A 26,297-nucleotide genomic window follows, 5' to 3' on the forward strand; every position below is an offset into this window, starting at 1 on the left:
TTTAGGACCTTCACATGCACACAAAAGGGAGATGAGTTGCAATTTCAAGGATTAAAGAGGATGGGAACTTGTATGGCAGATCTATTTTAAGTTCCTTTTTTTTTTTTAAGGGAATATCCATTCTATTTCCATAATGGCTGCATAAGTATTCCCCTTCTACCACATCCTCACAGCACTTCCTATTTGTTGACTTTTTGGTAACAGCCATTCTGATGATTAGTGATATTTTCAAATGTCTCTTGACCATTTGTATGTCTTTGGAGAAATGTTTCTTCATGTCCCTGCCCATTTTTTTGGTCAGATTGTTTATTTCCTTTTGTTATTGAGTTATCAGTTTCTTATATACTTTGGATAGTAATTCCTGATAAGATATATTATTTGCAAATATATTCTCCATTTTGTAATTGTCATTTCATTTTGTTGATGATTCCCTTCACTGTGCAGAAGCATTTTAGTTTGAAATCCCATCTGTTTATTTTTGCTTTTGTTTCCCTTGCTTGAGGGGTATTATCCAAAATGGTATTACTCAGAATCATATCAAATAGTTTACCACTATATTTTCTTCTAAGAGTTTTACAGTTACCATATAACTCAGCAATTCTGCTTCTGGGTGTTTGTTCTAAGAAAATGAGAACACTAATTTGAAAAGATATATGTACCTCTATGTTCATAGCAACATTATTTACAGTAGCCAAGATATAGAAGCAACCAGTTATCCTTTGATAGAGAAATAAAGAATATACATATACACACACAGTGGAACATTACTCAGTGATAAAAAAATGAAATCTTTCCATTTATGACAACATGGGTGGATGGATCTAAAGGGTTTTATTCTAAGTGAAATAACTCAGATAGTTAAAGACAAACGTTGCATAATTTCACCTATATGTGGAATTTTAAAACATTAAAAGAAATGGATAAGCAAAAAATAAAATAAAATCATAGAAACACAGAACAAACTGCCAGGTGGGAGAAGGGTAGAGGAATGGGTGAAAAAGGTGAAAAGAAATATAATCGATAATAGTGTTGTAAGTTTGCATGGTGACAGATAGTTACTAGACTGAGTGTGGTGTTCACATAGTAAGATATATAAATGTTAAATCACTGTGTTGTATATTTGAGTCTAATATAATATTGTATACTAACTATACTGTAATTAAAAATTAAAATTATAAAAAAGGAAGAGAGGAAGGGAGGGATAAAAACAGAAAAAATATGATTCCTTCTGAGAATATTTATTGATTTTTCTAAGAATTGCAAAAAGGTAATGAAAAAAATCAGCCCAACTTATTTATTCAAGGTACAGTTGCATAAACCCAGACAGACAACCATCATGTGCATTTATTGCACTTCAAATGCATTTTACTATGCCTCATTGAACAGGGTCAGGTCAATCAGGGGACCATAATGAAGTCTCCTTTTTAGAAAGCAGAAGAGCCCTTTGTTCCAAGGGAAATTTAAATTTTATCCTCTTTTTTTTCTTGCCTTTACATGTTTTCTTTTCCAATGAAGAGGTGCGGTGTTCCAGGAAAGAAGCAATATAGCAAAGAGGTCAAGAGCACAGGCTCTCGAGCCTGTAGATCTGAAGTTCAGTCCAGTTCTGCTACATGGTGATTGGAGATCTTGTATAATTTCCTAACCTCTTAGAGTTCTGGTTTCTGAACACCTGCTTCATAAGGTTGCTGAAAGGTTACATGAGATTGTATATAATAAGCATTTAGTAGAGGTCCCACCTTTAAGAGTGCATTCAATAAAAGTAAATATGAAGATTATCTAAAGAATTCAAAAGGTGAATGAGAGCTTACATTTTGGAAAAGCCATCTGGTGACTTCATAGTAAAAGAAGGGATTTGTTTCTCATCTTGTATTTTCAGCTGTATAGGCCGTTTTACTCCCCAGCAAATGTCCAACATTCCTTCAACAATTAGTGTATCATCTTCAGTCTAGGGAAGAAACCAACCATCTCAAACATTCTTGTATTATTTATAGAACACAGATGTTTTAACTGAAGATATAGATATTAAATATGTAAGACATTTTAATAAATAAAAACATAAATCTCCAAGTGGGATTGTTTGGCTTTTCTATCTATCTACAAAATAATTTTGTTTTTGAAACATTCTTTGCAATTTTTGAAAACAGCTATAACCAGCAAAGCAAGTCATAATGGTGATGACATGCCTCCCAGAGGGCACAGTATGTTAAAATGCCTTCTGGACTCTGTGATTCTTCAATGAAGTGGAAGTTTAATTCTCTAATTCTGTTTAACTTAAAGTTCAAGTAGAATTAAAAATGGCACTAAATTAGAAATCAGAACTGTTGAGAGATTTAGTGGCTCTTTCTTTACTTTTAAACAGGAAAATTTTAACTCACAAAGTTTTTATGCAGAATGAGTGAAATAATGTATATGAATGAAAACAGTGTACAATGTAAAACAGAAATGATTTTTTGAATACCATCAGTAACATTTGAATGATGTCTGCTGAGTTGGAACTATTATAATAAAAAAAGGAAACTCCATGCAAACAAAGAAAAATTAATGAACATCTATGAATATTTACTTATTTAGAGGTTATAAATATAAATACCAAAGCACATTCCCATAGAACTTATTTTCTAATCTACTGTTCTCATGTTTATGTAAGTCTTTGTGTTTTTAAAGTAATGTGTTAGCATTATAGGCAATTTGGAAAGTATAGAAACTAAAAAGAGTCATATTCCAACCATCCAATAACTACTGTTATTAAGAAAAATTGATTATTATAAAACATAAATGTCTTAATTCTTATTCGAGAGTGTAATGAAAACTCCAAACTGTGCAATCAGACAGTCTTGTATTCAAACTCTGGCTCTGCAACTTCCTAGCTGTGTGACCTTGGACAAGCTGCTGAAACCTTTAAACCAGGGTTGCTTCTTCAGAAGACTGAACATCACAGTAGTCCCTAAATCATAGGACCTGGTATTTAATACCTGTTCAAAGAATGTTATTACCTATTATTCTTTTTAGCTGAAAAGCCTACCTTAGAGCCACTTTTGAAACAAAGTTTTGATTTTTCCCACTTTTCAGTTCATATTTCAGATTGCTGAGAAGTCAGGTTACCAATGGTTGTTTTAACAATCAAATAAAATTTGTTCTTTGAAATGGCAGTACATGATGCAGATACTACATTTCAGTTATTGATGTATTAAATCCTGTCTTTGCCTAAAGAGAATTCAATTAATCTCTTACATCAAACAAAGAGTAACTGCAATCTGAGATTATATAATTCTTGCTTGATTAGCCAAAGAACATATGTGCATGACCCATGGACACAGGCAACAGTGTGTGATGGCCAGAGGGAAGGGGGGGCGTCTGGGTGGAGGTGGGCAAAGAGGGGGAAATGGAGACATCTGTAACAGTGTGAACAATAAAAATACAGTGAAAAAAAAAAGAAATTCTCCAACTATCATGTAAAGAATACGAGAATATTTTCTAATTTCAGAAAGCATCTCTTTGTAGATTAACTGATTATCCCTGAAGGCTTACTTACACTTATATAATTGCCTTGTCCCAATTTTCAGGTCTCTTCTCTTCCATATCTACACAAACATCCTTGGTAATTTCAAGGATCCTTATATTCCATCTCTAAACAAATAGCGGCCAACTTTATATCTCCAGCCCAAACCTTCCCCTTGAAATCCAGTTGTCATACTGCCTACTTGACATCAAACTTAATTTGTTTCTAACTAACTCATGATAGTTCTCCCATACTTTCTTCTCCTAGTCTTTCCCATCTTGGTAAATAGCACCCCCATCCTTCCAGTTGTTCAGGCCAAGAATTTTACAATCACCATTTATCTTTCTTTCAATACTAAACATTTAATGCAAATCCTATTAACTCTATCTTAAAAATATATCCCTAATATGACCACACTCACCACATCCACTACCATGATTCTGGTCTATGCCATTGTCATTGATAACCTGGTTTATTTCAAGTTTCTTTCTGGTCTGCCTCATCCTTCTCCTGACCTTCTGTATATTCCCAGTAGCCTGAGAGATCCTTTACAATGAACCCTTTCAGACAATGTCACTATTCTACTCATAACTCCCTAGTGGTTTCCCATCTTATTCCAAGTAGAAGCTAAAGTCTTCACAAGACTCTACACACCTTCGTGCCTTCCCCTTCTCAGTTCTCTCTTTGCCTTCACTACTCACTAATTCCCATTCTCACAAGGTTCCTGCTATTTAGGCTCAAAATCTTTATTCAGGCTGTTCTTTCTGCCAAACTGTGAGTCCCACAGACTTCTGCAAAGTTTGCTCCCTCACATCTTTCAGAGTCTTTGGTCAAAGGCTCCTCCTCCCCCTCTCACTTAGATTCTGCAGCCTGCTTCCACTTTGAAGTTCTCCACAGCCACCATCACTGTCTGATACAGTACATGTTACTTCTGTTTCTTGTCTGTCTACTAAAATGTAAGCAGCATGAAGGCAGCACATTTCATCTAGTTTTTTTAATGCTGTATCCCCAGCTTACAGAGCAGTGTCTGGTGCCTGGTGGACAATAAATATTTGTTTAATTCGTTAATCAGAGGTTAAGAAAGCCACACGTTATCCTCTGTGGACTGCCCCTTTTGACATCATAGTAAGTCAGGAAGAAGATTTGGAAAATTCTGGATTCCAACTTTGTTGACTGGTGAGTAAAGGTGGAAAGACTAAAAAACCCAATATTCTCCCTGTATACTTTACTTCATATAATTTTTAAAAATTATATGAGACATGAGATTTTGTTTTAAAATTATATGATTTTCCTATTGCGAACTGAGTACTAATTCACAGGTTTGGAAAGGGCCTGCCTCAACTTGTAGGTTTATAACATCAAAATCCAAATACGTTCCTAAAGATAACACACTTCCTAACACCATGAATTTTGTGAAAACTATAAAAGAAAATATAAAGCAGCATTTTCTTAAAATTTTTATATTTTCTTAAATTTTATATTTTTATTAATTGTGGATATTAGAGATCTGAGATATAGGCCAATATTAAAATAATTTAAAATTTGGCCCATTTATTTTTAAAGGGACTAGTTACTCTTCAGTATATTATATTTGCAAAGCTAACTGACATATCCAATTGAACTAAATTATTGAAGCTCATTAGTAAATGACAGAGTGGTTTGTAAATATCCTTCCATCTCAGCTACAGATTTAAGCCAAAACGTGGTGGCCTAAAGTCAATGTTCTACCATCCAATTTGACTTAAAACAGAATATTAGAAAATTATAATGTTCCCTGGGACCTAGAAGATATTATAAATATGGGAAGTGAGCAGCATTAGAATAGAAGACTGAGTGGAGAGACTTGTGGAGAATGAGGCGTTCAAAGGAATGAATGAATGAATGAGAGAAAGAGAAAGAGAGAAGGAAGACCTAAGGCCAGTGTGTGCAGTAGCCTGTCAGGTGCATCCCTAAGAATGCTTCTAGTGTCAGGACTTCCCTGAATTGTTGCTTTAACATTTTTACTATGACACGGTACACACTCATTTTAACAACCAAATCAAACTGTGTTACAGATATGTCATGAGTGATCTGAGCAATTCTCCACTGGTGGAGACTTAACATACCTTCATTTTTTTTTCATTACATATGATATCACTGTGAAAAATCTTTCTGTTTACATTCTGGTGCATTTATAAGAAAGTATTATGATAGATTTCTGGTAGAATTGCTGTTTAAAAGATATTCATACACTGTTTTTAAAATAGAAAGCAGATGTGTCACTAAAGTTATTTTAAAATACTTTCTTATTCACAAGAAAATGCTTAGGAAGTCATGGATGTCCCAGGACCGTAAAAAATTATGATCAAGTTTAAGATTAACCTGTTTCTCACAGACCATTTTTGTGGTTAGCTTATGGATTCCAACTCATCCTGACCCCTCTGTACCTTTATGGGATTTTTTTCTGTGAATCAATTGTATTGCATTTCTTTGATAGACTTACCTGTCCATAGGAAATATGCAGATTTTCCTGGTTCTCATAAAAAATGTTATAGGTCTTCAATAAAGAATTAAGTTGTTCCCTAAAAAAAAAGTTACATTCAGTTATAATCTGCCTTTGGCTTTTTAATGGTGAAAGGCAATGACGGTGCTTCCAGGTCATAAAGGTGTGAGGTGGAAAGAAGTGGTTCAATGGGATCTTACCATTCTGTCGCTTTAATGTGATGTAGGTCATTGAGGACTGAAGGCTTCTTAGGACCCAAATAAATGTTAGAGGTATTAATTTGTAAAATAAATAGCCAAAGAAGGGACATGACTGAGGACAAAAGTGGTGAGGAGAGTGTTCTATAGCAGAAGGTGGCTGTAAAATAGAGATTTGGTTTTGCATTCCTTTTTTGTTTTATAACATTTAACCAACCTAAGCGGAGCAGCTAGGATTTGCTGGCATTATGCTTCCCACCAGAGACAGAGCAAAGGTTCAGGAAGGGTCACTGCTCCTGAGTATTTGCCCCTTTGTGGCATGTGGGCTCTGAGGTGGGAGGGTGGGGGACTGCTGTTTCCTGACACACCTCCATCCTTTTCCCTGTGCCACCACAGCCCAAAATGCTTATCTGACCTATTCTGTTGGTCCAACTATTGTCTCACCGGGATCATTGCAAGTTTCCTAAAAGCCTCCCTGTACCCATTTGTCTATTTTCAACAACAAGAGTTATTTTAATTTATGCTTGATCATATCTCTCTTTTGTTCAGACTTCTCATTATTAATACCAACATCTTTCCAATAACTTCAAAGGCCAGATGTGACTGTCACTGCTGTTATACCTTCAATCTCATTCCCTACTTCTTTCTCCTTCACTCACTACTCTCCACTACTGGATGCCTTGATGTACCTTGAACACCCCAGGTACCTCAGGGCTGCTGTACTTGATCCCTCTATCTGGAATGATCTTCCCCCCAAACCATCACAATGTTAGCATGTTTGTTTTTTAAAAATATGTACTCAAAAGTCATCTTCTCAAGGAGTCCTTCTTGACCTCCTAATCTAGAAGTTTTCCTTTTCAAACATTTATCTTCTTTGCTTCTGCTGCTTGAACACCACTTAACCTTGTATATATTTTACTTATATTCTTGCAATATATATATCTATATTTCTATGTATTATAAGAATATATATTTTGTAATATTGTCTTAATATTTGTCTATTTTCAACAACAAGAGTTATTCTGTATATTCTATATATTCTGCCCCCCTCATCCTCTGCTAGACTGTACCTCCCTGAGAGTAGGCATGTCTGTATGTTTTGTTCACAGTCTATTTCTAGTGCCCTGAAGGAGGTCAGACACATAGTGAGAACTCAGCAAATGCTGGCTGAGTGAAGTGATCAGAGAAATCTTTATTCCTAAAACAACAAAACATACTGATGAAAAAGGAAAAGCCTTTTTAAAAAAATGTACGTGAACTTATGTGGGAGAAATCTCATGATATTAAACTTCCAAATATATCAATCACTGAAATTCCTTGATCCTCAATATGTCTCTCTCTCCCATAAAAATCTTGGCCCCACGAAGGCAGGGATTTGGGTCTGCCCCCCAAAAATTCATTGCTGTCTTTGCAGTCCCTAGAATAGAGACTTGCTCCTGCTGGTTTCTTATTCAATAAATACTGAATATTGACTGACAGAATTAATGTATATTAAGTTTTATATGTTTGTGATCACATTCTTTTTCCATTTGAATACTTTTCCTTGTCATTTTTTCATGTGCATATTTCATGTGCATACACACTCCACACAATCACCCCTTTAAAAAATTTCTATAGAATTCTTGTATGCTATCATTCTATGTCCCAACTGGGTTACTTTAAAATTTTAGTGTTAATAAATATTTCTGTTCTAAATATCAATGAGCACACTGATTTTTGTGCCTTGGAATCATTTCTATGGGATACTTCCTAAAAATTATAGCACCAGTAAAGATCATAAACATTTTTAGAGCTCTTATCATTGAGTGCCAAAGCAGCATACAGAAATTTTGGGTTCTCTTGGGATGTAGCTCCTGATATGCTGAGCTGTGAGAGTTGTTATTAAAGCAAATGAATTTTTATGTAATCTTATTCCCTCAGCTTCTGTTTCTGATAAAACTGCTCGGTAACATATAGTACAAGTATCCTTCAAAGTATTTACCTCAGGATTATTGACTTCCGGCAAGATGGAGGAATAGGTGGACGCACCGTACCTCCTCGCACAACCAAGATTAGAACAACAATAAATTACGGTCAGCATAACACATAGAACTGGCAGAGGATTTATCTGAATGGAAGTCGGACAGCCAAGAAGTTGAAGTAGACCCGTACATCCAGACCGGTAGGAGAGGGCGAGCCGGGAGGGCACGGGGCTGGTGCCGGTCGCCGGCGTGCGGAGGTTGGGGAAAGTTTGGCGCAGAATCGGCGCAACAGCCATCCGGGGCGCAAGAACGCAGCGGTGATCCCTGAGTACGCAAGCTGCAGCTGGCGGACCTAGTAGGGCAGCGATTGTGGACCAGGGCAGAGCTCGCAGCCCAGGAGCCCGGGGAAGGGTCTGGGCCCAGGAGAACTGAACTGCCGCCATTGATTCCCTCCCATCCCTGCTCCCGCCCCCGCCCCCACATATAACGTCACAATCTAGTGACTGGGGCGCCCAGCCCTGGTGAACACCTAAGGCTCCGCCCCCCACCATAACAAGAGCGACTAGACCGGAAAAAAAAAAAAGAGAGAGACAGGGAAAGACATAAGACATGTGTACAACAGAGCAGATCAGTCCCCCAGGACTCATCCTTTTGAGCGACCAAGAAATAGCCAATCTATCAGATGCACAGTTCAAAACGCTGGTGATCAGAAAGCTCACGGAATTGGTTGATTTTGGGCGCAATTTAGATGAAAGGATGCAGGTTACCATAAAAGAGATGAAGGAAGATACGCGGAGGAGAGCCAATAGAGACAGGAAGGTATCTGAGTCTCAAAACAATACAGTGGACCAGAAGGAAGATAGAATCAATCAAGCAGGAAAACATGATGAAATAAGAATTCAAAAAATCGAGGAGAGCCTTGGGAACATCCAGGACACCTTTAAACGTTCCAACATTCGAATTATAGGGGTACCAGAAGGGGAGGAGCAACAAGTGGAAAAGTTATTTGAACAAATAATAAAGGAGAACTTCCCCAATCTGGCAAAGGGAACAGTCTTCTAAGAAATCCAAGAAGCTCAGAGAGCCCCAAAGAAGTTGGACCCAAGAAGAAACACACCAAGGCACATCATAATTACATTAGTCAAGGTAAAAACGAAGGAGAGAATCCTAGAAGCAGCAAGAGATAAGGGGACAGTCACCTACAAAGGAGTTCCCATCAGACTGTCAGCTGATTTCTCCAAAGAGACCTTACAGGCAAGAAGGGGCTGGAAAGAAATATTCCAAGTCATGAAAGACAAGGACCTACATCCCAGATTGCTCTATCCAGCAAAGCTCTCATTTAGAATGGAAGGGAAGATAAAGTGCTTTTCAGATAAGGTCAAATTAAAGGAGTTCATCATCACCAAGCCCTTATTTTATGAAATGTTAAAGGGACTTATCTAAGAAAAGAAGATAAAGAAAAGACATGGATAGTAAAATGACAGCAAACTCACAATTATTAACAACCACACCTAAAGCAAAACCAAAAGAAACTAAGTAAACAACTAGAACAGGAACAGAACCACAGAAATGGAGGGCACATGGAGGGTTAGCAGCAGGGGGGTGGGAGGAGAGGAGGGGGGGAAAAGGTATAGAGAATAAGTAGCATAGAATGTAGGTTGAAAATAGATAGGGGGAGGGCAAGAACAGTACGGGAAAGGTAGAAGCTAAAGAACTCATAAGAATGACACATGGACGTGAAATAAAGGGGGGAACGTGGGTGGGAGAGGGGATACAGGGTGGAGGGGAGGGAAGGGGGGAAATGGGACAAATGTAATAGCATAATCAATAAAATATATATATAAAAAGTATTTACCTCAGGATTATGTATAATTAGAAAGATTATTCCTTGGGAACAAGCTATTTGGAAAATGTTTCTGTATCTGAACAAAATCTTCCTCCACAGAAATAAGCCTCCAAATGACCCAGGCAATTGGCAGACTGTGGTCTTGGGCCATCTGCTTTTTGTAAAGCAGATGGTCTTTATTCCAATAAAGTTTTATTGGAATACAGCCACACTAATTTGTCGGCTTATTGTCTATAGCTGCTTTCCTGCTAGAACTGCAAAGTTGAATCATTGTGACAGAAACCAGATGTCCCACAAAGCCCTAGATATGTATTACCTGGCTCTATGCAGAGAAAGTCAGCCAATCTATCAAGTATCACAGAAGTCTTCCTTTTCTTTCTTTCTTTCTGACTGTCGATGATATGTTGAAGTATTGGAGTATGGGAGAAGAGTAGAGCAAGCTCAGTAAAATAGTGTTGAAATAAAACTAGGTAAGTTAATGGTGCAATGAAGTGAGGAATTAGCAAAGAATATTTAGAAGTTAGCTGAAGAAGTTAACTGTATCAATGAGGAGTGCATACCAAACACTAAAAGATGATCACATTTCAATTATATGTTCTGACCAGAGGACCTTTTAAAGATGATCCCTTTATACAGCTGATGAAACAATGGGTCTAATACAACACAGAATAGAATGTAGCTTGAACATTCTAAGTTGACTTGTTGGCATTAGGAACACAAGGAGCTGAAATGTTATTGTTAGACTGACCATCTGCTGACTGATTCACATCATGTCCCCTCACAGAACACCTGTATTAGTGGTCATTCATTCATGCATTCACTGTGTGAGCACAATCAAGAGGCCTCAGTCATGTTGTGAGGGTGAGTGAGAGCCTGGAGGAATAGATGTACAGCAAACTCTGGAGAGTAGGAATTAAATCAGGAAGTGGCGAGGAGCTTACCGAGCAAAGTAAACAGTAACAAGGACAGGTAGCTCTTTCTATAGTGGTTGTGGAGAAAACTCAAGGAGTTGGGATTCTGAGTGTGACATGTAAAATGGAGAGTGGTGAGCAATGAGCTGAAGAAGCAGATAAGAAGCTCATGAACCATTTTAAGAAGCTTAGAATTCACCCTACAAGCAATGGGCAGCTACTGAAGGTTCTTGGCAAGAAAAAGACATGAGGATGCTAAGGGCCACTAGGGAACTTAAGGAAAACAGATTTCAGAACAGAACAAGATGTAGCAAGATGAGTGGGGCCATTGCAACAGCATTGGGGTAGAGGGGCAAGAATTAGGCTGTTTCATGGAGAGGTGACCAGGGGTCACACCTATATGGAAGGATCTACAGTCTAAAAGGGACCAAAAATAAGTATAGGGATTATGTAGTGTAGGAAATCCAAAGGTAATCACCAAAGTGTTATCTAGGCAGCCCTAGTCAGGAAATGGGACACCGATTTAATGTATACCATGACTTGTCAAAGTTAACTGTAATAGATTTTTAGGGTATACTAAAATGTTACATATGGACTGCCCCCCAAAAAACATAAAAGAGAACCCTTCCCTCTTAGCACCCAAAGAGTTCACTCAACCAAAATCAGATTGCTCAGTTCAATTGGCCTAACAAAGCTATAAAATGGGTGATAAGAAATGGATTCCACATCTAATCTTCTCAGTTTATAAATATGCGGCATGTAGAAGCCACAAGGATACCCAAGAAGTAGATGCAAGGTTCAATCAAACAGCATGTACATTTTATGTGTGATATATAAAAATTGACTTTCTAAAATCTGGATATTCTTTAGAAAACATCACCCAGTAAATAATCTAGATAGTGTTTTTACAAAACTAGGGAATGGCAAACTTCCATGTAAGCTGGATATCTAACTACATGAACACAGAATCATAATCTTCCCCCGGACAGACCCTGGCACTGTTCTCTGTCAGTGCAGAGAGAGGATCCTGATAGATGCTGATGGACACCCAGAATTCCTCATTGAGGTCTCTGGAAGAGTGCTGCCCAGGGAGAGACGTAACATGGGGTGTCAGGTGTAGAGGACGGATGCAGAGGAGAGCCCAGGGCTCCTGTTCCTTTAAGGCTCCCAGCTCAGTTTTAATGAGTAATAACAGATCCAGTATTAAGTGTAGAACGCTTATGTGTACTTTGCACTTTGTGGTCTGAATTGCAGCTGCTCAGCAGATGGGAATTGCCCACATTCTGATGTTTGCTGTGCAAAACAGACTTAGCAAGAAATTAGTTCCTCAATCTTATCATGCTATTTAGTTGCCCGGAAGAAAACCATTTTTATTGGATTTTATAAAGCTCTGATATGTATGGACATTGGACAGCAGGATGTGTGAAAGTGAATTATGCCCTATGTAGATAAAATCGATGGCAAATGTTACGTGTAATAACAGCCCTATCTCTTGTTTTACTAATGATTTATGGCATAATTAAGTGGATATTGGATTCCTCTCCTGGAAACAAAAAATCCACATCCCATTCTTTCCTAAGTGATTCTTACAATTTGGATTCACTGAAGGCAAACCATAAATACTGTTGCATGTTGTATTCCAACACAAACTTCAGAGACTGCCACATGACAAATTAAACTTCAGAGGAAAATACAGCCCAATGTAGCCACCAAAGGCATGTTTGGCTATGACTGTGCTTCCTGACTTTTTGTCACTTCTGCCTCTTGGAGTCCTGCTGAAAATGTTCAGGCTCCAAATTGGGCAGCATAAGAGCAGCATTGGGAAGAACATTCCACTGCGTGTGTTGCCTTGTTTAAGAGCAAGAATCTAAAGTATATGAAAGAGTCTCTTCAAAGAGATGAAAAGCTGAGGCAGAATAAAAATGCTAACTTGCTCTTTTACAGTTTTTTCTTCTCCAAAAAAGTACCCTCTCACAAACGATTTTGTTCATAATGTTAAATGTTAGCAATGAGATTAACAACTGCATGTTAGGTTCAAAAAGCAACTTAAACTTATGTATATATTTTCTAAAATAACTAGGAATTAAACATGCAAAAGTAACAGAACGATCATTTGTTGAGAATTAAAGTTGTAATTTTTATTTTACATGTTGTAGTTCTTACACCTCCCACAGTCTATATAATAAGTGCATAATACATTCATAATGCTTTCACAATTTTGCATCCATAAAAACATAATATAAGTGCCTCTATGTCTGGGGAGATGTGGAACCAGGAGAGAGGAGAACGGAGAATAAGTGCAGGCTCATCATGAACACATTTACCGAAACAAAACATCATTCCATATTTCTGACATCTGCAAGCAGTAGCAGAATTCTCATAACCCACTTTACCCTTCATTACTGTCAACCTGAATTTGGGAATTAAAATCGCAACCTTTGCAGCCCCTCCTCCACAAGTGGCCACAGGCCCAGGTCGTTTTTGCTTTAGGCTTCATCTCCTGCCTCAGACAATGAGGAAAGAATGCCTTTCAACCTTTGCATGGAGACCTTCCCCTGCCAGGAAAGTAGGTTATTCACATTTCCATTGCAAATGAGGGGACTGGGTTCCACAGTCTGAAACCTGAGAGGATGGAAAGAGGGTGACTATCTTGATGGAAGTGACAATGCAAAACCTAAATAACCAGAGAGCTCCAAATTTGCCTAACTCTTCCCGACTTCCTTTGAAGGAGCTGCCCTTTTTGAAAAGGAAGGGTTTCCAACATTTCTAGCAACTTTTGGCTAAGGCTATCACTAATCATTGTTGCTGGTTGCAGTGAGAGTACCTGTGACTTGTTTGCTTTGTTCTTCTAAGCAATTCTGTCTTAAGACCCTAACCTTCCCTTCGGCACCGACAACTGATAACTTAAAAGTTGGGGCAGGGTGGGGCAGGGAGCAGGGAGTGGAAAGAGAAGAATCTGGAAGTTTCTTAATCTAATCAGGACCAGACCCGTCTGTCTCCACCACATAACCCACCCTCGGGCTGCTTTTAGCCACTTTGTAACTTTCGTGTTTTCAGGCCTTCTGTTCACCTTTTCAAGGTTACCCCTGTAAAATACGGCCCTGGGCTGTAAAGCTCGGCCCCAGAGCCGTTAGCCGATGCCGAGTGTTGGCTTCTCTCAGGCCCACAACTCCTAGACTCAGATAAGAACAAAAAGACTAAGGAACAATTTTACAGTATTAAGAAGAAACTTGAAGTAATGGCTAGCCAATAAATACAAAACAAAGAAAAACACTTAAAATGTGTTTTGATTATAAAAACTCCACTGTTTAAGAGAATGCCTTTAGCTAGTCCAAACATGTCACTACATTTGATTAGACATGGATGAGGGGATAAAATGGGAGAGGCAAAGAAAGATTGTATCATTTATTAAAGTACTAGTTTTCTGAAGAAAACAGGAATGTGCTGTAGATCTGATACCTGATTTTTTAAGAGAATCCCTTTATAAGAGTAAATATCAGTATTTGACACTTGAACACACTAGTGTATTTTCCAACAACCTTGGATGAAGGTAGACACTTGTCTAACCCCTCTCTGTGGTCTGGCATCTAAAGGTTTTTATGAAAGAAGTTTGTGAACAGGGAAGAAGCATAAGGAAAATCTATATGCTTTATAATCTTCTCTGGCCTGAAACGCAGATATGGACTCTGGTTCAGGACCCCTAACACCATATGCAAATCAGTACCAATCTTTACATTTCTATTCTAATCCACAGCAGGGACTTGAAACTACTTCTGCTTTGGTGAAATTGAACCTGTTTGTTGTTGTAGCTGACTCTTTTGGAAAGAACAGGTAAACATTTAATGCCCAAGAAAATACACTGTAAAAGTTACAAAACAATGTTATGTTCTGTATGTGTGGACAACATGAAACACAGTGGTACATGTGCTAATGTTAGATCAGTGGTTCTAAAACCAGAGCTAGCACCAGAATTACCTGAGGGACTTGTTGAAACACAGATTGTGAGTGGCACTCCCAAAGTTTCTAATTGAGTAAGTCTGGGATGGGTTCTGGGAATATGCATTTCTAACATGTTCCTAGGTGATTTTGATGCTGCTAGGCTCACATGTTGAAATCTTTTCTTTTAGATGTTAGGGTCCTGAGAATCAGTGTGATATTTTCTTTTAGGGAAAAGTAAGTCTTTTTACTGGTAGATTGCAGGTTAAAATAGGTGGTAATTCCAATTAAAATTCTAACAGTTAGAAGTAACTAGCCCATACACATCTGCTTCTCCCTCCTCTGTTACTGAAGGAAGAACCCGGTACTTTCAGACCTTCCTGCAAGGATGTTTGTTCTAGTTTCCTATTGCTGCTGTTACAAATTATTACAAACCTAGTGGCTTTAAACAGCACAAATATGTATATTAGCTTACAGTTTTTTAGGTCAAAGTACAGGTCAGCAGAGCTGTATTCCTTCTGAAGTTTCTAGGGGAGAGTACCTCTCCTGGTTTTCTCCAGTTTCCAGGGTCTGCCTACATTCCTTGGCTTCTGGCTCCCTTTTCCGCCATGAACGCCAGCACTGGCCCTTGAGTCATTTTCACCAGCAAAACTCTGACACTGGCTCTTCTCAAATAGCTCCTTTATGATTACACTGGCTTTAATCTCAGCTGACTAGGAAATTTAACTCCACCTGCAATCTTAATTCCCTCTTGCCAATGTAATGTAAAATAGCCATAGCTTTAGGGGATCATCTTTGAGGGGTCATTATTCTGCTATCACGGACTTAAGAGTGCCTCCTATCTAAATAGTGTTGGGACACCTGGAAGACATCTTGTTAGAAATCAGAATCTGTATTTTAACAAAGATCCCCAGGAAATTTGCATGTACATGAACACTGAGAGAAGCCCTGATGTAGGTAATCACCGTGCTCTTAGATATGAATCTGTATTTAAGGGAACACATGTCAAGTCTAAATACTAAATTCTTGACTCCGTTTTTTTTGAGGTAGGTTACTGCTACTCTCATTCAAAACCACCCAAAATTCATGGAAGAATTACTATGTAGCAGATTACATAATAGATGCTGGGGGCACTGTAATCTGTACAACCAATGAGGCCCCTGCAGTGATGGGACTTACTTTCTGCAGGAGGAAGACAGAAGAGAACAGAAGAACAAATTAAGAAACACACTAAGTTTACAGAGGGATAAGTGCCAGGAGAACGATAACACAAGATCACGTGATACAGTGCACTGAAGAGGACGTTTTAGACAGGGCCACCAGAAGGCCCGAAATGTTAGCCAGAAACCTCAGTGATGGAAAGAAGCTGGCATGAAGAGCCAGGGAGAGTGTTCCAGGCGTGGGATGTGGGCCGCATCCTGTGTGCAGGACTAAGCTTGGCCTGGTTGAAGGAAATAAGAGGGGCCGAGGGGCTCAAGATGAGGTTCTAAAGGTCCTCCAGGCTAGCTCATGTTGAGCCTTAAAGATGCCTTCTGGTAAGGATTCTTCTATAGAAACCTTTAAGGATTTAAGCAAGATGCTGTGACTTAATTGTAAAGGGAACTTCTGGCTGATGGGGGAGAATGGACTGTAGGGACAGAGAATGGAAGCAGGATGCTCAGTTACAAGGTGGTTGCAGCCGTCCAGGCAAAAGATACTGGTAGCTTGGACTAGATGGTGAGAAGTGGTTGGATTTTGGAGGTGGAGCTGATTGCACTTGCTGCAGGGCAGGGTATAGAGATGAGGGAATGGAGCAATGAGATCGGTATCTAACTTCTATTGGGGGGTGTTGTTTCTCATTTTTCCATGAGCTAAATTTTCATTTCAGGCTTCTCTAGCACATGCCTTGTAGATTTTTTTAAAAGCTAGTTGAAAAGTAAACACTGTCGTGCCACGCAATACCAGTCCTTATTGGAACAGATGCAGGCTGGTTGTAAAATACACCCTTTGTGTGTGAACAGCTGGAGGTTTTGTGCTTGTTAAGGATGACGGGCTGGACTCCACAGTCTGATGCCCTTTGTTCCTTTGGGATGGGGAAACGACGTCTATCTAGTCTGCTAATGAAGGCTTTCAGTTATTTTGCTGATATGCCTTTCAGTCTCTTGGATTGTTAGGATTGTCACAAGAGTGTCTGAAGCACAACAGGTGGTCATGGATCCTGAGGGCCATCCTTGTGAGTGTGGGCCAGACAGGAGCTTTCCTTACCTCCCTGTTCTGTGATGCTGCCATGGCTTTGACCACTGATTCTCCTTCCATTTGAGAACATATATATTAGACAACCACCTTGTTTCTCTTCTGAGCATCCTCCAGCTATTCTGCATACTCTGTACAGAGTATATAGAACACATCTCATCATATCATCTGCTTTAACATCCTTAAATGTTTCCCATTGCTCTTGGATAAAAACCCCTAATCCTTATCACAATAGGTAAAGTCCCGCTTGGTATCTCTTCCTCTTTAGCCTCCTTTCACAAGACGCTTTTCCGTACATCCAGTACCTTGGCCACACTGAGTACCTTTCACTTGCTGGAACTGTTTCCTCTGGCCATAAACATTTTGAGCTGACTCTCAGAGTTAGGAATGCTCTCCTGCTCACTCCCTTAAATTTGCCAGCTCCATCCTCCTTCAGATCTCTGGACCCTTCCTGCTTAAGTTAGGTCCTTATTCTCTCCTAATACTGTGTTCCTTTCCTTTTGAACACTTACCCTCAGTTTGTTGTCAGGCCTTTAGACCTGTGCTTCTCAAAGTTGGTGTTTCCCCGACCAGTAGCACCTAGGATCTATACCACCTAGGATTTTGTTAGGCAAATGATCACTCCAACCTAGACCTACTGAATCAGAAACTTTGGGAATGGGGTCCAGCAATCTTTAGTTCAATAAACTCTCTGAGTGATTCTGATAAAGGCTCAAGTTGGAGATCAGTCCTGAGACTGCCCTGGTCTGTTTTTGCTCAAAATTCCATACCCCACCTTCTAGTACAGCTTCTGGCTTGCAGGATGCTCAGTAATTATTTATTTAGGGAATAAAATACGGAAAATTAAATCCTGGCCCATTTTTAAAGAGAAAAAATCTTCCACCAGTGTAACTAACATATCCAGAAATTCAAGTAGACTCTAAGTTAATATATTTCTAGACTCTTTAAATTTTTATTTTTATCCGACTTTTTATTGAACTATTTTTAGTTTATCTCAGACAGATCTTATTGTTTATTAATGGATTGAAGTAGTGAAATAGATAAATGTGAAATAAATATATTTTACAGGGAATAACAGTCATAATGATACGCTTAATGACTATTAACAATATATGCTCATTGAAAAATATCTGATATAAAGAAAGCTTAAAAGTGAACTTTTTCACACATCTGGGGGTACATTATGGACTTACTGTGACACAGTAACAAATGTGATATCTCAGTTCTCCTAATGAATTTCTTTTTGTGTTCACTAGGTCATCAAACATAAATAATAAGAATTTTAAAATAAATTTTTAAAAATCTTCTCATAGAAAAAAATTTGTCATTCTTAAAAAACATGGCTCTAAACATGAATCAAACATTCTCCCTGGAGTATTTTAGAATCCTGACTCCTTATGTCTGAGAGGGCTGGCTCCCTCCCCCTTTATCAGAGACCTCAAGCGGACTTCAGGGAAGTGGTGCTCTCTTTCTAAACCTACAGGCAGGGCACGCTGGGGCTCGCAGTGTGTGCTCTAGTTCCTTTGCTCAAGAGAAGGTCCTGGCCATGAACTTGGCAAATATTGCCCTCAGGCTTTCCTGGCCAGGTAGCAACAGCTTCTGAACACTGGTTCTTTGTGCTGAATTTGTGCTCAGAGGTACAGGTGGCGGGTTCCTTTGTTTCAGCAAAGGGTGCTGGCCAACACACTTGAAAAAAGAAACTGTTTGGAATAATGCACTTTCTGCTAAAATTTATTACATCATGCTAATTAAAGTTATTTACTAAGGACAGGAATGTGCACGTGCCTCGTGGGCTGCCTTTGGAAAGGTGGCGGCCTGCGAGGGTTTGTATTAGGTTCCCAAGCAGGAGGAAGAGTCTCACAGCTTTCCAGAGTGAAATCCAATCTGCATTCAAACACTGAATTCACACTTTTTTTTCAAGCACAGGGTTGGCATTTACTTACCTCCAAAGTGCCCTGGTTTCAGCCTGGGACTTAAAATGAAAGCACTTCAAAAGCATTCATGGAAAACCATTTTTTAAGAAACCAGCTCCCTTCGAATATTAACCAGGTGAAACAACAGAGTAGTGAGGACCCCGGGCAATGAAACAGCAACTGGAACTTAGTCCTGTGAGCATGAAGCTAACATACGCCCAACGCCCTTTGCTCAAAGAAGTTTCTAAATTCAGAATTCTCACCTGGTAATAAGACAAATTTTATATTGATTACTGGGCTATTAATATTAAAACCTTTCATTTTATTGATCACATGTAGTTCTTATGAAACTGGCTAAAACTAAAATTTCCATCAAGCAGATTTAATTTCTGTATTAATTTCCATTATTTTTGTGTATGTCTGTGGAAAAAATAAAAGTCCCTCAATAAGTTGGTAAATCTGTCTTGTTTGCTGGGACAATGACTGGTACTGAGGGGAAGCTGAATGACTATGTGTTAAGTGAATAAGTCAATGAAGGTGTTTGCCAGATTCGGGCCATGTTAAATGTCATTGGTGGTCAGTGATGCTTTTAATGTTTCTGGCCACTGCTTTGTAAAGACTGCCCTAGGCTCCAAGAACTTTTTTTGTTCGAGGTGGTCTGAAGTCCTCAGACTTTCATCCTTTCCTACTCCAAGCAGTGGCTCTTAGGCTTCACTGTGCATCAGAATCGCCTACAGAGTTCTGGGGAGGAACCCCAGGATTGGCATTTTTCAGAAGCCTCTGATTGGGAGGCAGGTGGCTCAGGGACCCCATTTTGGGAAATGCTGACTTCAAGTCAGGTGTTTGTATAAATACTATGTTTTACTTTGCCATCTGGAGTTCCAACTAACACATGGATAGTAGGGTGTGAAAGCAGCTCTGGGTTAAAGAAGATAAACTATAAGTCCTCATTTCATTCAATTAAACATGTGACACCAAATTAGGGTCACTATAATTACAGACATTTCTTTGGAAATATTTTCCTAAAAATATATAGTTTCATTGTGACATATTTACTGCAGGCTAATTATAAAGTGGGAAGGCATATAGATTCTTTAATTTTGTTAGTTTTCTTCCTCCTATTATATTCCTGATTATTAGAAAGTATTTATAAAAGTATTTTCAGAGGCGGAAAACAGTGTAGAGTGCTGGCTGTTAGGCTATTTTGTAGGAAAGTGACTAACACACTCTGGCTGAGAGCTGCGGCTGTGCTATTCGAACTAATTACTCATGTACTGTCTTCCTGACTGGGTAACTCCAAGTATCATCTTTTGTCAAAGTTTTTGTAATTGAATCCTCTTTTTAAGCAAGTGTTTTATTCATCATGAGCAATAATGTTTATAAAATCAAAAATTTCATGTGTGCAATATACTTCTCTAATATTTTCCTTGAGTGTCCAAATAAAAATCAATTATCTATGTTTCACTTAAAATCACCCAGATGCCCCACCTTGGGAAACAGGATGCCAAAGATGCTTGGGACTGACCCTCGAAGGGTTTCTACGCTGTGCCTCGGGATACCACACATCTGCTAGGAGGCAATGAAGACAGGTCCAGGGACTTAAGCTGTTGGTGAGACAGAAAACTCATCGAACGTTTTCATAAAGCTCATTTTTGTAGCGATAACATTACATTTATTTGTACTCTGATCCAGTATTTCCACTTGTGTGAACTAGCCCTTGTGTATTCAAAAAGTAAGAGCCATCTTGAGGGTCGAAATTAAAGGAATGACTCTATTAAGATACTTCTGTGTCATTGAATGCTACGATATCATTACAGTCATCTTTAGAAAGATTTTTAATGATAAATAATAATATTCCTAATATAATGTCAGGTGTGTAAAACAAGATACAGTATGATCTCAACTATGGCAAATATAATCCTTACTAGATGGGGAATGTGACAAGATTAAATAGTGTATATGTTTCCTCAGTAGTGAGATGATGGATAATCTTCATTTTTTAATCTGTATGTTTCTATATTTTCTCAGCTTTTACAATTACATAAAATATTAATATATAAAATACAATAATTTATCAAATCATCATACTTGATAATTTGGAAATAAATATTTTAAAAGAACAAAGTAATCAACCCAGGCTAATTAAACTCTCACTGCAGTTCAGGGAGGATTTCAAGGGGAAAGTGAAAAGCTGAGACTGGGAAACAAAATATTACAAAAGAAACAGAAGTTGACTTGGCAAATTCTAGCATCTGTCAGTGAAAATTTGTGATTTTCACATTCTGACTTCACAGATGAACAAAAGAAGGGAATGTGGCGATCCAGGGCAGACGTTACCACTGGCTGCTCACAGCTACAGTGAGATTGACATGAAGCTTATAAGAACTGAACTAGGAGCTCTACAAAGGTGTAAGAAAACTGTTCTAGAGAAAGGACCAGTGGGATAAATAACCTAGAAAATAAAGAGAAATGCATGCATACCGATGACGGAGTTAGCCAGGACAGAAATGCCCCTAAGAGCAGACAGGAGTCAGGGGGGCCACAGGAGCTTCTCTGTGACATTGTCTTGAGTTTTTTCCAGGGAGGAAAGGTTGATGCCAGGGTATGCAGGCAGAGGACTGTGGAGGGAGGTGACCTCATACCTGTTTAGAGTATATTTTAATCCGATTGTATGGGTAAATCTAAAGATTTGAGTGAGAAAGGCCTTTGCTTCCTCAGGAATTCAGGAGGTAGAGCTACTGCGTCAGAGCTGAAGTGACTAAGGGACAATGGTTGTACCCTCAGCGGTTGTAACCTGAGAGGTGGGACCAGGAGCAATTTAGCAATGCACTGGCAATGGCAGATGGGAGTCCTGATTTCACGAGCTGAACTGAGTCATTCAGAGTTGAACAAGAGGACAATATGTACAGGGCTTTGCACATTCTTTTCTTATGCTCTGTGCTTTTCCTTCTCTGAACTTTCCTCCTGGTATGGTAATTTTTTAATTTGTTTTCCAGTTAATTAAACTTACACAGCACAAAAGGCACCAAGGCAAAAATGAACACCAGTGTAGACCCAAGGCTGTTGTCTTTGGAAACACCTCTCTTCCTTCAGTAATTTTCTTTGGGAGGAGGCAAATGTGGTAGGGCTCTCGCCCTGTTCTTCCCCTTCTGTCACTCTCTTGGGGGCTCTTAGCTTTTATTCACAAGCTCTCCCATCATTTCCATCATCCTACCTTGAACCTCATTTGCCTCCTGCTTCTCTTGCAGATCATTCAACTCTTTTCCATCTTTTCCTTTTCCTTTTACTCTTCCCAAACTGCCATCTTTCTGGTCCTCCCAACAATGCCCATCTTGTTACCATGTCCATTTCTTATCAGTCTCTAGGACCTTCTGTCCCTTTTATCTTCTTATTTATGTGGACAACTACCTTCCCTGATCTTCATTGTCAGTCATCTGCGCTTAATATTTTAAAAAATGAAGTTCTCATTTTTTAATTTCAATTTTATAACTCCTCAACTTCCTTCTTCCCCTCATATATCCATCACCACCAGTGCTTCAGTTATCTTGACATCCTGAAGTGGTTTCATTCATTCAGTTACCCTGACATCTCAAGGTGTTGTCATATATATTAAAAATGACATATATGTGGTGAGTAATATATATGTTTTTTCCCTTCTATTTTTCATATTACATGGCTGGATGTATTCTGGACAGACCTTGTATACACACAAGGTCTTTCCAGAAAAACTGCAGCCATTGTTAGTATAATGAGAATGGTTTGCACAACATCGATGTAAACTGACAGTGAAGGAGAGTGGACTGGAATGCACATGCATCAACAATGATACCTTCACTGTACTAGTCAGTGGGGGACAGTGGATGCTGTTGAGTGAGCATGTGTACTGTGTGGCTGTCAAATTAAAAATGACTGAACGAGTAGAGCAACTAATCCACACCAAATTGTGCGTTAAGCTTGAATATTCCTTCACAGAAACTATTTGCATGATTTAGAAGGCCACAGCTATGGGCAACTGGTGATTGGCAGCTTCATCACAATAATGTGCCTGCTCATGCATCACATCTTCTGCAGAGTTTTTTGGTGACTCAACCCCGCTACAGCCTAGATTTGGTGCCCTGTGACTTCAGGCTTTTCCCAAAACCAAAGTCACCTTTGAAAGGCAAGAGATTTCATACCATCGATGTGATTCAGGAAAATATGACCAGGCACCTGACGGCAACTGGGAGAACTGTATGGGGTCTCAAGGTGCCTACTTTGAAGGGGACTGAGGTATCATCATCCTATGTACAATGTTTCTTGTATCTTGTATTTTCTTCAATAAATGTCTCCATTTTTCATGGCTGGATACCTTCTGGGCAGACCACACACACACACACACACACACACACACAACCTGCTGTATTACCCAGTACATTACTGCTCTTCCTCTCTGTTCAGTCTCCACAGTCATTTTGCTTACTTTTCACCCAACATACTTCTTTATTGCCTTCTTGTTTTCTGTTTTTCCAACTTTATTTCATCCTTTTCTAACCTTGGATCTTGAATCTTCTCCGCTTACACTTATTTCTTTGCTGATCTTACCATTCTGAACTCCTGATATTCTACCCCAAACTTGCTCTTCCTATAGTCTTTATAATAGCAGAAAATTGTAACTCTACTCTTCTAGACCAAAACCCTTGGAATCATCCTTGGTTATTCTTTCTTTCATATTGCACATGAAAATCTTCAGGAAATTCTATTGTCACTTCCTTCATAATATATCCAGAATCTGACCTTTCCCCCCACCATCTCCACTGCTGCCACCTGGGTCAGAGGAACTGGGATCTCTACCCTGGACTATCATTTCCTTGATAGTTTCTCTGCTTCTACTCTTGTCTTTTCTTCAGTCTGCTCTTAACAGCCAGACTGGCCCAGTTTCCCACGTACGCACTATTCTTCAATGGTTTCACATTGTGTAAGTGGGAAATGTGGCATCTCACGACAGCTTCTGAGACCCTCCAGGTCTGGCCCCATTATGTGTCTAACTTCTTCTTCTACTGTCCTTCCCACTTCGCTTCTCCACACCTGCTTCCTCCTCCCTCACAGGCATGTGCCCACCTCAGGTCTGTGAATTTGCTGTCCCCTTTGCCTGGATGCTCCCAGCCAGTTATCTGCATAGCTCACTCCTTCACCTCCTTCAGGTTTTTATTGTTACTTCCTCACTGAGGAGTTCCCTGGCTATCTTATATAAAATATCAACCTGCCACTCCTCTCTCAGCACTCGGTGCTCCCTTTCTTGCTTTATTTTTATGTTTAATACCTTTCAGCATTTAATAATATATATATATTTTTACTCATTTATCTTAACATATTGACTGTATAGTAGTCCTCTCTTATCTGTGAGGGATACATTCTAAGACCCCCAGTGGATGCCTGAAGCTGTGGATAGTACCAAACCCTATATATAATATGTTTTTCCTATATATGCATACCTATGATAAAGTTTAATTTATAAATTAGGCAATTTAATGAATGAAAGTTTCTCTCTTACCATAGATTGTGGCAACGTCAGAATAAATTTTTTTCCTTTCCTTATTGAGAACTTTCACCTTTACATTTGTAGGAAGCACTTATGGCTTCTCTTTGGCATATCTGAATTTCCATCATCACTCATCTAGTGTTTGGGGACCATTATTAAATAAAATAAGGGCTACATGAACACAACTGCTATAGTACTGGGACAGTTTACCTGATAACTGAGACAGCTACTAAGTGACCAATGGGTGGGAAGCCTAGATAGCCTAAACATGCTGAACAAAAGGATGATTCATGTCCCAGGTAAGATGGAGTGGGATGGTGAGATTCCATTACACTGCACAGAATGATACACAATTTAAAATTTATGAATTGTTTATTTTGGGAAGTTTCTGTTGAATATTTTCAGACTGCAGCTAACTAAGACTGTGGAAAATGAAACCATGGATAAAGCGGGGCTACTGTATTCTTTTTTAGAAGGTAAACCCATAAAAGTAAAATCTTTGTTTGGTTCATTTCTGAATGCTCAGGATCAAAAAGAGTACCTGTCCACAGAAAGCAGTAAATAAGTATTTGAGGAATGAATAAATGAATCCACTATCTTTTCTGTTACGTCTTCTTCATTATTCTTATACTTTATGTTATCTTCCACCTGTGGCTTTAATTCCATTTTTAACCATATTTGTTCCTTCTGCTTTCCCATTTCCCAATTCTGCATCATTTACATCCACGTCCCTCTCTCATTTATTTGTCTGGGTTTCTGTTTCTTGTAAGACATGGGTCATGCTCTGGTGCCACTTGTTTTTGCCTAGCATTTAATCTTTTCCTTCCTTGGCTGCAGCCCTAGCTCAGTGAAGTTCAGTTCTCATCTTTTCTCTGATAATTTTTGCATCCCTACTCCCTTATCACCAAAGCAACACAAGATGCCATTTGCTGTGTATAAAAAAAACAGCTGTGGACATTGGCCATATATCACCTAATGCTTAGAGAGAAATAGTCAAAAACAAGTGAGTCCTCAGGACAAGAGAGAGAGGGGAGAGGATAAAAAACCCTATGTGGGCTCTAGGGCTAACTCTTTGGATAAATCATTTATGTGTAGCCTTAGGTCCTCTATTTAATGTTGCCTGAGAATTGTACCAACTACTAAAGAGTAAATTTAGCCTTTAGTGAAATTAGACCACATTTATGAAATGTGAGTGATTTTCTATGAAAGGCTATGGTTTAGCAGTCTTTAGGAACATGTTATTCAACTTCTCATTTAATGTCTCAACTGGTGATTCTTATTTTTAATCTTGTGGGTCATATATCATGCTTAGAATAGCATACTGCTGGGGTATAATCTATACATGACTGGCGACTAGGAAAACATGTAAGACAGGCATATAGTTACCCAGTAAGGAATGTTCTGTCATTGACGAAGATCCAAGAAGAGGACTGGTGAGCCATCATAGTCATCGTGTCCCCCTTTCTGAGATCATCTAAGGTACCCTAAAACATTAGAATAATGTTAGTGGTACGTCCTTCTGATGCATTCATAAACCTGTTTCTGACTTAAATTGAATTTTTTGTTGTGTGCCTGGTGTGTAGAAGTATTTGAGGGGAGTGTTCAAGCAGTGTTTCACATATGGGCATGAGGGTTGGGTTGGGGAGGGAAGGAAAGAGAAGATGTTTTTTAGCATTTGCCTGCTATGGATCTCACACTTGGTATGTGAGCCAGTTTATAGACCTTATCTCGTTTAATCCTCAGACCATCCCTGCCAGGTGTGGATGCACTGCCTCCATTTCAAATGCTTAGTAAGCAGTGGA

The 26,297-nt window shown here is 38.9% G+C and overlaps 1 protein-coding gene across 5 annotated transcripts in view; it reads right to left on the bottom strand.

The window, feature by feature from the left end:
* RASSF6 (Ras association domain family member 6) overlaps positions 1-26,297 on the bottom strand; it is a 66,993-nt gene that overhangs the window by 30,858 nt on the left and 9,838 nt on the right. For all 5 annotated transcript variants that reach the window (XM_045858154.1, XM_045858153.1, XM_045858157.1 and 2 more), the window contains 3 exons: positions 25,882-25,979; positions 5,982-6,060; positions 1,809-1,945 (listed from right to left, as the gene is read on the bottom strand). In XM_045858154.1, the coding sequence (XP_045714110.1) occupies positions 1,809-1,945; positions 5,982-6,060; positions 25,882-25,946 (281 nt within the window). In that variant the 5' untranslated portion in view covers positions 25,947-25,979. The remainder of the gene's footprint in view (positions 1-1,808; positions 1,946-5,981; positions 6,061-25,881; positions 25,980-26,297) is intronic.

Source organism: Phyllostomus hastatus, unplaced genomic scaffold (assembly GCF_019186645.2).
Source record: "Phyllostomus hastatus isolate PE091 unplaced genomic scaffold, TTU_PhHast_1.1 phas_scaffold_1674, whole genome shotgun sequence".
NCBI classification, from domain to species: Eukaryota; Metazoa; Chordata; class Mammalia; order Chiroptera; family Phyllostomidae; genus Phyllostomus; species Phyllostomus hastatus.